This window comes from Sinocyclocheilus grahami, unplaced genomic scaffold (assembly GCF_001515645.1).
Source record: "Sinocyclocheilus grahami isolate Dianchi unplaced genomic scaffold, SAMN03320097.WGS_v1.1 scaffold32.1, whole genome shotgun sequence".
Lineage (NCBI taxonomy): Eukaryota > Metazoa > Chordata > Actinopteri > Cypriniformes > Cyprinidae > Sinocyclocheilus > Sinocyclocheilus grahami.
The window spans coordinates 2,577,152-2,592,559 of NW_015505211.1; the positions used below are offsets into that span (position 1 = coordinate 2,577,152).

The following is a 15,408-nucleotide window of genomic DNA, read 5'->3' on the forward strand; positions in this document are numbered from 1 at the left end:
GTTCTAGAGTCAATAAAAATTTTATCTTTACTCTTTAATATTTGAAGTCTTCAGTGTCACATGATCCTTCAGATATGATTACTTTGTGCTCAAGAAACATTTCTTATCATTATTATCACCAATGTTGAAAACATTGTGCTGCTTAATATTTTTGTGGAAACCATGATGTCTATTTTTTTAGGATTCTTTGATGAATAGAACAAGAATGGTATTTATTTGACACGTAGGCCTATTTGAAAATGTATAGAAAGAAAGAAAAAGAGATAAGAGAAATTAGGACATTCACCGTTATCCTCTCGTCCTTGTCGTTCACTTTCACATTGTTCCTCTTCCAGGAGATAGTGGGTTCTGGGTGGCCTCGTGGAGGGATGCACTCCATCACTGCCGGCTCCCCTGCTGCCACCACCACGTCACTGGGGGTCTGTCGGAAATCATCCCGGAGAACTGAAGAAACCGGGAGAAAAGACTAAAATGATCAGCAACCGGGATTGACGATCACTATAATATCACAATATAATAACTCCACAAACAGCTACACTTTATTGTGCTATGCAGCAACATTTTGGGATATTAGTTTATCGCTTTGCAATCATTTTGTTAGTTGGCTTTCCTAGTTTAATTTGTTTGCAATGTTGTCCTGTTCTCCCCCTGGTTTTAATTTGCTCATTGTCCATGTCAGCCTAATAAATAATGCATCGTTTCCTCACATTATTATGAATAATTAAATCAGTTAGACACTGGCAAAACCACCCTTTTTTGTTACTGATACTGGCAAAAAAAAGTCACAAACAGAACACAAGAATGACAGTGTGAGCAAAAACACATACAGTGCATGCAAACACAAAAATGGCAACGTAGGCAATAACCAGCAGCACAAATATCCTTCAATCGACCTTCCTGCACCTTTGTGGCTGATGATATCAGTTCCTCCTCTCAATCTGGATTTCCATTTTATTGCCATTTATCAGATTCCTTAGTGCCAGCACTGCCAATACTTTAAACTGACCAGTGCTTTATCAGCCCCTCTAAATCGTTCTGCAGCTGCACGTTTCCAATTGGTGTTTGTGGCCGAGAGCGAAAGGTCTGCATTCAGATAGAGCGGATGAAGTGGAAGGCTTTCGATATTGTGCTGGATCAGATCCAAAAATGAACCAATCTACGGCTCTCTCACTCAGAACACAATATCCAGAGCTCAGACAGCAAATAAATCCACTGAAATAGGACCCTGTTTTAGTCGGCAAGCCATGAGAGAAGGAAATTTAAAAGTTCCCTTTATAGCCAGAGGGAACAGACTGAACTCGAACACTAAAACAGGCAGCAGACACTAAATAGTGCCTGAAGAAATTCTGCTAGCAAAATCCTATTGTATTTTTTTCATATCTTGATAAATCAGCAATTTCACCTTTCCTTTTTTTCATTCACTAATAATTGCTTTTTGCTTATTCACACAGAAATAGTTTTCATTTCAATTTCTGTCAGCTTCACAAAGGGAACAATTTATAGAAATTCGTTTCTATTCAAAAATATTTAATTTAGAATATTTTCACAATTGTATATCCCATAATTCTATTTTTCTTGCAAAAAAAGTTAGAATTCTGAGTTTATATCTCGTAATTCTGACTTTTTTCTTTCAATTCTGTCTGAATTGTGAGTAAAAGTTGCAATAACCTTTATTTTTATCCTGTGGTGGAAGCAAGCTTCCATAGAAATTTTTCATCCTCTTTCTTTATTGATGAATTATTCTAAATGAGGGGGGCGTGCGCCTGCTGTTGGTGATTAGCATAAGACACGCCCATCTCCATATAAAGGTTTACCGCACAACCTCTCAACTCTACAAATTTATCTCAAGGCCAATAGAAACACAAAGCATTTTCATATGGAACATTTTTATTCAAAATGTATCCAAGACGTTTAATACACATCATTTTTCTTACTCTGAAATAAGAAAGACTATTAAATTTCTAATAGACATACTGTGTCTGTGTGTGTGTGGTTTTTTTTTTATTGAAAAGACTCAAATACTGCGATGGATGGATGAATAAATAAATAAATACATAAGTACTACACAGCTGCTCTAGCATCTCTAGGCTATACAAGGTGTTTAAATACATTTCTCTTATTTTTAGCAAATGTACTTTCCATCCTTTCCCGTTCTCTTTTTCTCTTGACTGACCTGAACCTCTCCAAATTCTGTAATCCAATCAAACTGACAGAGGTCTCATAACAGTCCGAAGGCAGTCATTTCTCTCTTCCCATCCATCTTTTTTCACGCTCTCGCTCAACCTGAACACTTCACACGTCTCCTCAAAATCACACAATCTGAAAAGTTTGAGGGCTGAGAGAACTTTTTTGTTACAGCTGAAACCGGCATATCAGAAGTATTACATCAACTTTCTGAACGCTTCCTAACATAAAGGCAGATTTCTGAAGCTGCGGAGGTTGAGCTTTATGCCATAATTTGTACATCAAGCCCTAACAATGATTAATTAATTACAGAGAGATGATGGGGTACAAATTTTGCATATTAAACCAGTCCAAGTGGTGGTATCTCAATTCTAGACAGCACTGGTGGGTTTAACACAGATCTAGTATGTGTGAAATTTGTATCTGCAAAAATAATTCACAATAATAACTTTGTAACACTTCAAGCCATTAACTGAATATAATTTTTTTTTTTTAATCTTTGAAAATTATTCAGGTCAAACCATATCTATTGTATATAACAACAAATTAAACATGTTCACAGTCCCACTGTCCTTAAAATTATCCCATTACAAATTAGCATTTTAAGATAAATGTGTATGAGTGTTATGAATACTCTCCTAAATGCAAGACATTAGTCTTATCTGCCAAAATTGATCATTGTCATGCACATAATAGATCGACGGCCCCACAGTCAAGGTTTGCGGCTTGGGGACACCGTCTGTCCTTCAGCAGTGAGAGTTTGATGCTATCTCAAGGTCCCTAATACCTCTTGATGAGCAGAGGAACTGGAGTGTTTCTGCGGTGGGTCCTCGAGATTAGAGTCACAAATCGCTCTAGAGGCGCTATGGATCGATATAATGCAAGATTTATTATGGCCGAAACTGATTGAAAAGCCACACATGGACAAAAAAACAGCCTGACACCAGTTGCAATCAAATTTGTTTTTGACTATTAATTACGGGTGAGAATTAATTGTTGCATAGGATGTGTTTACGTGGGCGTAAGTGAATCAGCGTGTACGCTTTCACTTTAGGATGGATAATGTACAGCCATTACGTCTAAATTACTGCGCTAATGTCGCTACAATGTCATCTAGGCGGGCGGGAGAGTTTGGTTTGATGAATGAAGCTCTCCGAGCATGTGCTAGTGAATATATATTGTTGATGAATCTAAAGCAGGACAACAGAACAGGCAGATATTAGCGTTAGCTATTTGGGTGCCCCTCTTTGCACCTCTAATGGATGTCTGTCAGCTGCTGCTGTTTTAATTTCCTTCCCTTCAAATGTATGCGATGGAGTGGCGTCAAGCTTTAATATACATTACACTTCATGAGGATGTCATGGTGAATGATGGTGGCATTCCTGCTTGACAAACATGAGTATAATTGGATGTCTACTGACGTAGCATTTTAAAATAGGAAAAAAACGTGTTTCATTTTTTTTTCCCGTCGTCCACAACGAGTTCCGTCACATCTGTGACACTGGCCAATAGAAGCACAGAAGCGCCTTCGTACATGGTTTGAAACAAGCCTGATATGGAAAAGAGAAAATGGAATTTTACAATAGAGGAAATGTTCGTGGAGCTATGGCAACAATACTCCTGCATTTAAAAAAAAGTCAAATAAAAATTATTTTACCTCCGTTCTCTTTGACAGTCCATACTGTCCTCTTCATGTAATCCAGATTTGTGTCCATTGTCAGGTTTGCTTTCTTATTTGGGCTTTTCTGATTACAAGACAGGGCAAAACACGCTGTTTGCTAGCCATCGTTTGTTTAATCTCTCTGTCTAGTCCCACCGTATCAATGACAACACGCACGTCGTTAAAGATGGCAAGCGATAGCCTGACATGTTTCTTGTTCACGACACAACAAGATTTTAGGAGTCAAAATCGCATAATCTGACACATTGACTGTCGTAACCGACAAAAAAAATGATGTAGTCTGAACCGGGCTTTAGTTTACTAGCAGTTTTTTTCCCCCTTTATTTGCAAGAAGAGCAACAACAACATCTCGATATTAATCGATTCTCATTTTTACGGGACGATATCGATTCTTAAATCCCAAGAATCGATTAGTCTAGCCTGTTTTCAGTTAATGGACAGAACGTTGAAGGGCACTTCCCATCCAATATATCAGCAGTTTTTTTCCCTTTATTTGCAAGAAGAGCAACAACAACATACAAAAAAGCACATGAATAATAGTCATCTTCGGAGGAGTCGTAGTAAAACAATCATACAGTCGAGAGCAAAGCAATTGCCAGGAAAAGACAAAAATAGTAATGATAGTAGTAATAAAAAATAAAATAAAATACATACAGTTCAAGGCACTGAGTAATATCCATGTTCATCTCAATTCGATCCATGTAATGCCACTCAGTCCGTTCTTCAGTGTCCAACTCAAACTGTCTCCCAAGTTAGCTCCCAAGTGGGAGAGAAAAGGGATCCAAGTTTTGTAAAACTGAAATGGTTTGTATTTAAGGAAAAAAAAACCTCAAGGCTTCAAATGGCACAATGTCCAATACACTCTTAGTCTTAGTCTTTCAGCAGTATGGTGACCCATACTCGGAATTAGTGCTCTGCATTTATCCCATCCAAAGTGCACACACAGCAGTGAATACACACACACCGTGAACACACACCCGGAGCAGTGGGCAGCCTTTTTTTTTTTGCTGCGGCGCCCGGGGAGCAGTTGGGGGTTCGGTGACTTGCTCAAGGGCACCTCAGTCGTGGTATTGAAGTACAATCCCTTCCAGTACGAGACTCGAACCCACAACCTTTGGGTTACGAGTCCAACTCTCTAACCATTAGGCCACGACTTCCCCTTGATGTATGCAGACGTATGCAGCATCTGGCAGTAAATAATGACATTTTGAGCAGCTGGATCTTGGAAGATCTCCAGGTGTTATATGATCCCTTTATTTGCAAGAAGAGCAACAACAACATACAAAAAAGCACATGAATAATAGTCATCTTCGGAGGAGTCGTAGTAAAACAATCATACAGTCGAGAGCAAAGCAATTGCCAGGAAGGAAAAGACAAAAATAGTAATGATAGTAGTAATAAAAAATAAAATAAAATACATACAGTTCAAGGCACCGAGTAATATCCATGTTCATCTCAATTCGATCCATGTAATGCCACTCAGTCCGTTCTTCAGTGTCCAACTCAAACTGTCTCCCAAGTTAGCTCCCAAGTGGGAGAGAAAAGGGATCCAAGTTTTGTAAAACTGAAATGGTTTGTATTTAAGGAAAAAAAAACCTCAAGGCTTCAAATGGCACAATGTCCAATACACTCTTAGTCTTAGTCTTTCAGCAGTATGGTGACCCATACTCGGAATTAGTGCTCTGCATTTATCCCATCCAAAGTGCACACACAGCAGTGAATACACACACACCGTGAACACACACCCGGAGCAGTGGGCAGCCTTTTTTTTTTTGCTGCGGCGCCCGGGGAGCAGTTGGGGGTTCGGTGACTTGCTCAAGGGCACCTCAGTCGTGGTATTGAAGTACAATCCCTTCCAGTACGAGACTCGAACCCACAACCTTTGGGTTACGAGTCCAACTCTCTAACCATTAGGCCACGACTTCCCCTTGATGTATGCAGACGTATGCAGCATCTGGCAGTAAATAATGACATTTTGAGCAGCTGGATCTTGGAAGATCTCCAGGTGTTATATGAAAGAATCCCTAAAATACAGACCAGTGGGGCAAGGTCCAGAGAGATTCCCAAATTGTTATGTCTATGATGCTTTTAAGAAACAGCATACAAACACATATACGTGTGATCAAACATCAGTAGAATTTAATATTATGCTCAACATAACAATATATCTACAGCTATAAAAGCTATAAAATATATATATATATATATATATATATAAAACCCTTAATCATGGCAAAATAACTGTTCTGCGTGTCCTCTTATGGCTTATTGCTTTATTAGATGCCAAAACAACATCAGTAATGTTTTCAAAGCAAGTCTTAAACATCTTCACAAGATTTTAGTCAGCAGGTCACTGAGCATTAGTCGAATCTATTTGAGCAAGTTTGAATCCCTGGCCCTACCTGCAGCTTTAATTAACCCCCATGAACCGGTCCCGAAACACACTGTATGTGAGCTTTCAACTAATTAATTTCCACACACACGCACTCACATGCATATAAACAGCATTGAAGAGGAGAGTCCTGTGGGCTTATGGACATCTAATGTTGCCCTGTCAAGTCAACAGCAGATCCAGTTCCCCTGAGAAAAGCGCCCACGGATCAGAGGGAAAATGAAGTTCTCGTGAACTTTCCCATTCTTGCCACAAATACGGCTTCTAGCAAACAAGCAATCTCACTATAATTATTAGATGTGCTTGCTAAGCCAATAAAAAGTAAGTATCATCTTCTCTTGTTCCTATCTTGACAATCATGACCTTAAGATAATGTACAAATGACTCTTTAACAGGTGGGAAAGGGTATATTTTTAAACTAGTCCTGGACCATATCTGACCAAGAGAGCTTCTATAAACCCTGATTAGACTGCCAATTACCCATAAACCCTAGGGATGAAGGCTTAGGACTATGACCTTCGACCCCTTATGTCGGCCTCGGGGGTGGGGGGGGGGATTCTCTCCATCTTTCTATCTTCTCTGAAAACAAAGTCAGTGTAATCCTACTCGTGAGCGCTGCAGTCAACTTCAATTACCTCCCTCGGCTGCCACTAAAGCTGCATTCTGTGGGGCATGGCTAATGAATCCCCCGACTCGCAACCTTTCCCCTCTCAAAAATCAATTCTTCATCCCCACTCCTTCATTAATTTTAAAGTCGGATCTCTGACATTGTAAGGTATCCCTGAAACCCACCAGCATACGACTCTGCTGGGGGCTTTCACTTGCACCCAATGCAGCTGTCTATAGAGTCTGTTTGTTTGAGTCACTCACTAAGCGGCAGGTGAAAAGCTTTACGAAATTAATTTAAAAGCGGAGACTGGTCTGTTTGAGGTCTTTTTCAGCATTACAACCAGTCTGGATTGCTGAAATGTGCATTTAAAGTAGCTCTAAACATGACCACAGGCTGTCTTTATGTTTTTCGAGACCTTTTTCAGCTTCAACAAAGCAGAAATTTTGACTAAACACACGAATGCATCCACTTAGCAATCACTCACACCTAATGAAACGGTATAGCGTAAAGTGTGATCAGGCACTCAAAAGCATGTTACTTTGTTGCCTGAAAGCATGTGTGTTTTACGAGCCCTCATGAATGAAATCTAATATTCAAATGTACGAGGAGAAATGACAAATGGCTCTCTCTCAGTGATGAAAGGTTTACGTTCACAGGGGCGCTTTCAGCATTTGAGTTGGTTATCTGTCAATCTGTCCTCTCTTCATGAAGCGATCCGTCACATGCTCAGACATACACATAGAAAAGCGCCTGCTGAAGACGGCTTCATTGAAGCAGACATGGGCTGTAATCTCAGCGCATGATCATTACGAGGCATTAATCTTATTAAATTCGGGTCAGGAAATCATGAACTGTGTCAATATCACTTTTACAAACTCTAATCCATGTGCCTTGATATTAAAAATCTGCACCACTCCCTCCAAGGTGAATTTGATTTACGAATGGACAGGTGCCCAATGATGCATCTTACATGTTTATGATTTCATACTATTTAATTACTCTCACTCTATTCGCTTCAAATTCAAGCTATGTGTGTTTAGCATGCATAATCAGGTGAACAGGTGGTAGCTGACTGGCAGGCTATTGATTTATCTGACTGATGAAGTATAATGCTAATCATTATCTGCGTGTGTGGACATATGGAGAGCTTTAGGCCTGTCCGCTGGCCCCTCAACCCTCTCATCTTCTTTAAATGGCCACATTTGTCCTCCAGCCCCCTGGATGTCCACTTATCCACAACAGACCACCCCTGACCACCCTAGACCAAAGAAGGCCTGAGGCAGGAAAAGGAAAAAAAAACCTTTCACTCAGACAGACACCCACCACCACTAAAAAAAAAGCCCTGGGGGACTCTTGGTTTTTTAAAGAAGTCTTTTATACTCATCAAGGCTGCATTTATTTAATCATAAATACTGTAAAAACAGTAATATTTTGAAATATTATTACAATTTAAAATAGTTGTTTTCTGTATTAATATTTTTAAAATGTAATTTATCCCTGTGATAGCAAAGTTGAATTTATTCAGCCATTACTCCAGTTTTCAGTGTCAAATGATCCTTCACAGATTTTTCTAATATGCTGATTTGATGCTCAAGAAACATTTCTTATTATCATCAATGTTGAAAACAGTGCTTAATTTTGTAGAAACTGTAACACTTTTTTTTCAGGATTCTTTGATAAGTAGAGAAGAAAGGCATTTATTTGAAACAGAAATATTTATAACAGTATAAATTCACTGAATGTCACATTTGATAAATGTAATGCATCTTCGCCAAATAAAAGTATTAATTTGTCTATTATATAATCTGACCCCAAACGTTTCATCTGTAGTGTATATAGAGATTACACAGATATAGACTAAGAGTTCGAAACACTGCATTTGGTGCATAAAATTTAGAGCTTTAACAGTGTGTACAGATCCTTTTTACAAGGAAATTGAAGAAACACACAAACATATTTACAAAAATATGTTCTGGGAAAAAGATGGGTCCTCATGGGCAACCAAGTAGTGGCTAAAAATATTACAGCGAGATATTTAATGGGTTTCTCTTGAGATGTCTCAGTGTATGAGTGATTTCCTTCTGTTCTCTTTAGTGAAGAGTTCCCTTGTGGAGTCAACATAAATTACAGCAGCTTTGAGAAAGAGTACTTCTCCTGAATACACCTGTCTCTGGCACACTTGAAAGGACATCTCAATATCTTCCTCCAAATCTCTGGATAGATGTGGCTAAGCCTCTGCTCTGCAGTCAGTTATGGCAGGAAACAATATATCAGACCGGCCCACAACTGCAAGCAAAAGAACTCGAAGAACCTGTGACATTTTGAGGAATTTAAACTCTGATCTTCTCTGCCATCAATGACACTTTAGAGGATAAGAGGCTCTAGATCAGGTTTCCTATCTTCTGGCTATGAGATGCCACAGCAGCTTGGAAGTAGTTGGATTTCAGAGGTCTTCTACAGTCATATTAGCATCAGTATGGCCCCGTGCCGAACACATCTGTTGCCGCCGATGGACCCACGGGCTGGACCGGCTCCTGACAGAAGTTGGGGGGGTGGGGGGTGCGGGGGGACAGGAGCGAATAGGGGTGGAGAGGTAACAAGGGAGTTTGGGGGTTGGATCTGACGCTTGAGGCACGTGCAGCTTGGACATCTGTCCCTCTCTCCTACCCCCACCAGATAACATCCCCTCCACCATACAAAAATACACACTACAGTGTGCGCTCACACACAGCGATCTCCTGCCTTCGACGTTTCATCATCCCAAACCCCGATAGGATCAAAGAGGCCTCTCTAGACATAATGAGCCCAGTGCGAGCTCAGGGCAGAAGCCCAGACTGATATTGCCTTGGGGACAGTGGGAAATCAACGCTGCTTGTACGCCATACTCACTTTTTTCTGTCTCTTTCGGCTTTTGTTTGCGGTGGCATTAGCATGTGCGTGTTTGTCATCATCTCGACGTTCATTCAGATGCTGTCTCTGCTGCTTAGCTATCACCTGAGTCCTGTTAGAACACAACAGCTGGGATCCCTCACTCTCTCCATCTCTCTCTTTCACAGCTGATTGATGAAAAGCATCTGGATGCACTGATGTGGTGACTATGCACGAAAAATTTATTCCTCCATGTGTGAGCAACGCTCAGACCCACCAGGCTGACATTAATATTCAGGTTTTGTCACAGCTTAAGGACTAATAGTATATTAAACAGGACAAACAATCCAAGTGAAAAGGCTTAAAGCTAAATTACCAATTTTGTGCGGTTTCACAACCGCTGACAACTTTGGTTTAAATAGAAAAAAAACTGAAGTAAAGCTAAACACAAATAAGCAGTAAAAAAAAAATTGTTTTCTACATAAAATAGCGTCTGCTGTACAAGCAAACAAACAAGCAACCAAATAAATATAATTAAGCAAAATAATAAAAATAAATAAAATAAAATACTAAACTAAACTAACAAAAAAAAGATTAAAGCACTTATTTGTTTTTTGTTTTTGCATATTATAAACAAATAAACAGCAGCTGTAATAACGGGCATAAAACATCAAACTAACAAGTAAATAAGGAGAGAAATAAATAGCACTTGCAATATCTAAGTCATATATATATATATATATATATATATATATATATATATATATATATACACACACATACACACGCAATATATAAATACATTTTGATTTATCTACAAACCATACAAAAACAAGTAAATAACTAAAATACCATTTAAAATATCTGCATTAAAAAAACATACAAAAACAAGTAAATAAATAAGCAACTTCTAAATACACAAGAAAGAAAGAAACTTTATAAATAAATAAATACATGTTTGTATCACTGCAATCTTTGGGTTGCATGTTCTAGGACACAAGTCAGCTTTACAATGCTCGTAAACCCTTAGCTGCAGCGGCAGACACTGTGTCAAGAAATAACAGTGATATTTCATCTTTTTACGACCCAAAAGCGCTCCCCAGCACACCGATCCAGCCTGATGAAATGATATGCATTCTATATGAGGGACGGAAAGAATGAGAGATGGAGAGAGGTATGAGACGTGCTGCCAAGGTACATCATTTCAAGGCTCTTAACTGCTCATAAACAGGCCCGTCTGGTCTTCCCCGAAACCTTTTAGCCCTCGCCATGTCAGGGCGACAAATTGAAGTTATAAATTAGTATTCTTTATGGGCAAAGCCGCATGTGCAGCGCTGGAGGTGGGTGTCATTATCCAAGAAAGGAGGAAGAGGAGGAGGATGAGGGGGCATTTGACCGACGGTGGGATCCAGAGGCATCGACTCTAACCTCCACCCCATTCACTGTTAATCACTGTCCCACCAGCAGCTGTCTGAATTGGCCCATGCTAGCTACATCAGGGTACGCCAGCCTCATTTAAATGACAGAGAGGTGGTGTTTCATACAGAGAAGACTAATGAAGAGATGGCCATCAGGGAGGGAAACAATCTAGTCATTTCAAATGTGCACTCAGACTGCATGAAGATTCAGTAAATGGTTTTTTGAGAATATTCGAATGGTTGATGCCCATCACACATAATCTTTCTTCTGAAAACTGTTTTAGAAATGTGTTCATGTCTAAACCTTTCAGAGCCCTCTATAGTAAGTTCATACACAAGATTCAGCTCGATCCTCAAGATAATCGCAGGCTCTCTGGTCTGACGCTAGATGGGGTCTTTAAAGGGGTAGATCACCTAAAAATAATCATTTTGACATTTACTTACCCTTATGTCATTCCAAACCTTTACAGCTTTCTTTATTTGGTGGAACTTAAAAGACATTTAGATTTTATGTCCAATGATGTTTTAGGCCCAGGGACTTCCTTTGTTTGGACAAAAACAGCTAAAATGTTCCAGTGTTGTTCTTAACCAAAACTAAATCTAAAAATGTTTTCATTAATTGCAATAAAGCCGAAAATAAAATTAAAATAAAATAAAAAGATTTTTAAAAAATTGAAATTTTTCTTCAGGACCTAACTGAAACTGTGAAGTACTGAAGAACTAAAATTACCTAAACTAAAATAAAAAAGTAAAGCTATATAGAAATATTTAAAAATGTAATTTTATTAAAATTTTATTTTCATTTATTTAAAAACATTTTTAAAAACTAATAAAAATGACAAAAGCACATAACAAAATTATTCAAACTGAAAGTTAAAATTAAAACTGAAACTATAAAAGAAAAAACTCAAAATATTAATAAATACTATAATAGTATAACATAATACTATAGTTAAAAAAAAGAGCACATTTTCAAAATATTTTTTAAAGTATGATTTTTCATACTTTTGGAATGGCAGAATTTTCATATTAGGGTGGGCTATCCTCTCCGCCATATAGTCTACTACAGTTTTAAGAAATAATTTTGCCTGTCAGTCACATTTGCAATGCAATATGGGTAAGTTCCAGTTGCTTACATCACTATGTTTCTGTTATGGAATCTAGACTTCAATGGAGGCATTCTAATTCTCCACCAAACACAATAACACTTCATCTTGGCTGTTTTAGCTCTTTAACAATACATTTGTTAGCACTTACAGATCAAATCCTTTTTTATCAGAATAAATTATCTAAACTAAATCAGACAAGCCTTTCTCATCTTTGAAGCCTAATAAGAGGTCAGCCTCAAACCATTGGCATAACCTCCCTCACGTCCCAATGTCATTGTATTATGAAGCGTTTCGCAACAACTGAAGCTACAAGACCACTTCAATCAAGTGTTTTGGAGGGAAAACAGCTGCTCTGTGGGTGGCTGACTGTCTAACACATTCACCCTACTGTAAACTCATCATTATTCAGTGCTCGGGTAGTTGCGTGTGCAAACCGTTACCAGCCCCTGCGCCGCTGGACACAACGCTGGCCCACAAAATGCCTGAGTGGAGAACAAAAGTAGAGGAGATAAGGGGATGGGAGGATCTCTGTATTGATGGAACATCCAGGAGGAGAGCCCCAGGCCCTTCCATAGCTGGTCTTTTTGTATGCAGATACCGACAACAATAAGTCCATTAGTGATGTGGTCTAATCCGGTGCGTGTGGCAAACCATGGTGGAGGCTAATAGAGACATGGTCTTTGGAAAGAAAGAGGATTACTTTAATCTAGTGATGGTCTGCACTTCTCGAGCTTAATGAGAGGAGGAACCAAACTTTGTCTTTGTCCATCAACGCCCCCCTCTCTGCTAATGAAACGTCCCCCAATAGTGATCCACAGCCATCTGGGGAAACTGAAACGTCCAACTGTCCAAAATGAGCCAGCAGGGTGAATTAAGGTGATCTGGGACTTTTTTCGGGGTTTTTTTGTTTACTTGTGTGATTGTCACTGCAACACTGCAGACCAACAAATGAGACCTCAACCACAAGATTACAGTTAGATTATGACAGTGGTCATATAGATTTGATAGATTAAAATACTCTGGCCGATACGGATATTCAAATTCTATATATATATACGCACGTTTCTGAAGCAGCTCTCCACGCTGCATGACTAAAAATAGTCTTTTGTGAGTTGTCACAGCGTGGAGGATGGAACAAAACCTCGTCGGAGCTGTAAGGGGTAACGGTAACATAATACGCTGATCGTGGGCTGCTTTTAAATCAACATTTATTTATAAAACAAAATATCTTCTTTGGCCATATTAGCCAACTCAATAGCATTAACACAGGCTTTACGTCGAACACACACACGAAATTGTCTGCCTCATGAAAAAAATGTATTTAATATTTGCATCATTTATGATTTATTTTATCCACCCGCGACCCACCCACAAATAATCAGAATGCATTTTTTTATTACCCGAACTGAGGATTATCCGCAGCGCCTGTGGATATAACCATGACCGAACTGTTTTGTTCTTTCAGTAGTTTAAATGTTTCTATTTATTTTTCCCTCTTCAGTCTTCTATTGGACAGTATTAAACCTTATGTGTTACATCAGACTTCTCCATGTTGGGAGTTTATATTAATTTTGTCCTCACTTTAACATTGGACAATGTTAAACTAAACCTAATGAGTTGCATCAAACTACTCCAATTAGTTATTTTTTTATTAAATGTTTATTTTGTCCTCCACAGTTTACTATTGGATAATGTTTAAATAAACCTTATATATATATAAAAAAAAAAACTTGCTACATGTACTGTGTTAGGCTAACCGAGACTTGTCATTTGCACTTACATATTGTTGCTATTTTGTTAGTTTTGATTGCTTCTATTGTCCTCATTTGTAAGTAGCTTTGGATAAAAGCGTCTGCTAAATGACTAAATGTAAATGCAATGCTCCATTTTGTTTGTATTTATTTTTGTCTTATATCAAGTATCCTGATATACACAATGTTATGCATAAACCCCATTTTAAAGGCATATTAAAATGTTCACTGTATAAGGAATAATTTTTGTGATTATTTATATAACATTATTACATATGTTATAGACGGTTTCAACGGCAACAACATAAACAAACGTTACTGCGCATGTGCGCTTTTGTGGCCCTAACTTAACTTCCGGTAGACTTCCAAACAGAATCAATAACAACAGCTAAGTAGTCCCTCTAGATTATTTTTGTTAACAAGCAAAATATGTTTGCTGTGTAAATCAGACGGACTTACTGAAAATGCTCATTCATTCTCTGCCAGCAGGAGGTGCTTTAAAGCGGGAGAAACAGAGGTTTCCCCGGTAATGGCTGTACACAAAACAGTGCTGAGCTCACAAACGCTGCTTTATCAGGCATATAACATGCAAGATGAAATGAAAATGACATCAAAAATTTTCTAAAGATATACAGTGATATAAAAACACCCGCGCCTCGTTATGATTTTTAAACGTGTAGTACGTGCTCATGTTTATTCAACGAAGCCTTTTGGAAAATCGGTCAGTTTTGATATTGATATTGATATTGTGGCCAGAAATAAATAAATGTATGGGAAACACATCCCACAGCACAACCACCTGAGCCCAACTTCAGTCTACTCATCACCTTAACTTTAACTGCGTTTGTAGCCGGCGCCATAGCCAGACTGATAAACAAACACAGACCGGAAGTTAACTTCGGGATAGGCGCATGCGCCCGATGAAACCGTCTATATAAAGCTTGAAGCATCAGAATCGGCATTGGTATATCACCATGACAAGAAATCGGTACTCAGTATCGGCTGCAAAAATCCTGATCGGAGCATCCCTAATACATATATATATATAAAACTTAAGACTGCAGCTGTTGCTGGGAGCTCTGGGGGGAAAAAATTATTTGGTAAACACAGCCAGTTCTTGCCTGAGGATCGCTTGAGGTTGGAAAGCTGATGCGAAATACATTTATTGATTTTAGGACAGGTACTTTCTACAGAAATGTGTATAAAACAAAAGATTAGCTTATGTAATACACAGAGAAGCACAAACGTGGACTTGATGCTGCTTTTGAAGGAGTTAAATGGCATGAAACCTGCATCAAATATACTGTCAAAAGCTTTCATGCTGTTGTACGAAAATAAGTAGAGAGCTTGTAAATGGAATTTAACAATCACGAGAACAATGTCTAAAATAATCAA

The 15,408-nt window shown here is 38.6% G+C and overlaps 1 protein-coding gene across 7 annotated transcripts in view; it reads right to left on the reverse strand.

The window, feature by feature from the left end:
• LOC107577175 (roundabout homolog 2-like) overlaps window positions 1-15,408 on the reverse strand; it is a 78,122-nt gene that overhangs the window by 40,003 nt on the left and 22,711 nt on the right. For all 7 annotated transcript variants that reach the window (XM_016263310.1, XM_016263302.1, XM_016263291.1 and 4 more), the window contains exon 3: window positions 287-444. In XM_016263310.1, the coding sequence (XP_016118796.1) occupies window positions 287-444 (158 nt within the window). The remainder of the gene's footprint in view (window positions 1-286; window positions 445-15,408) is intronic.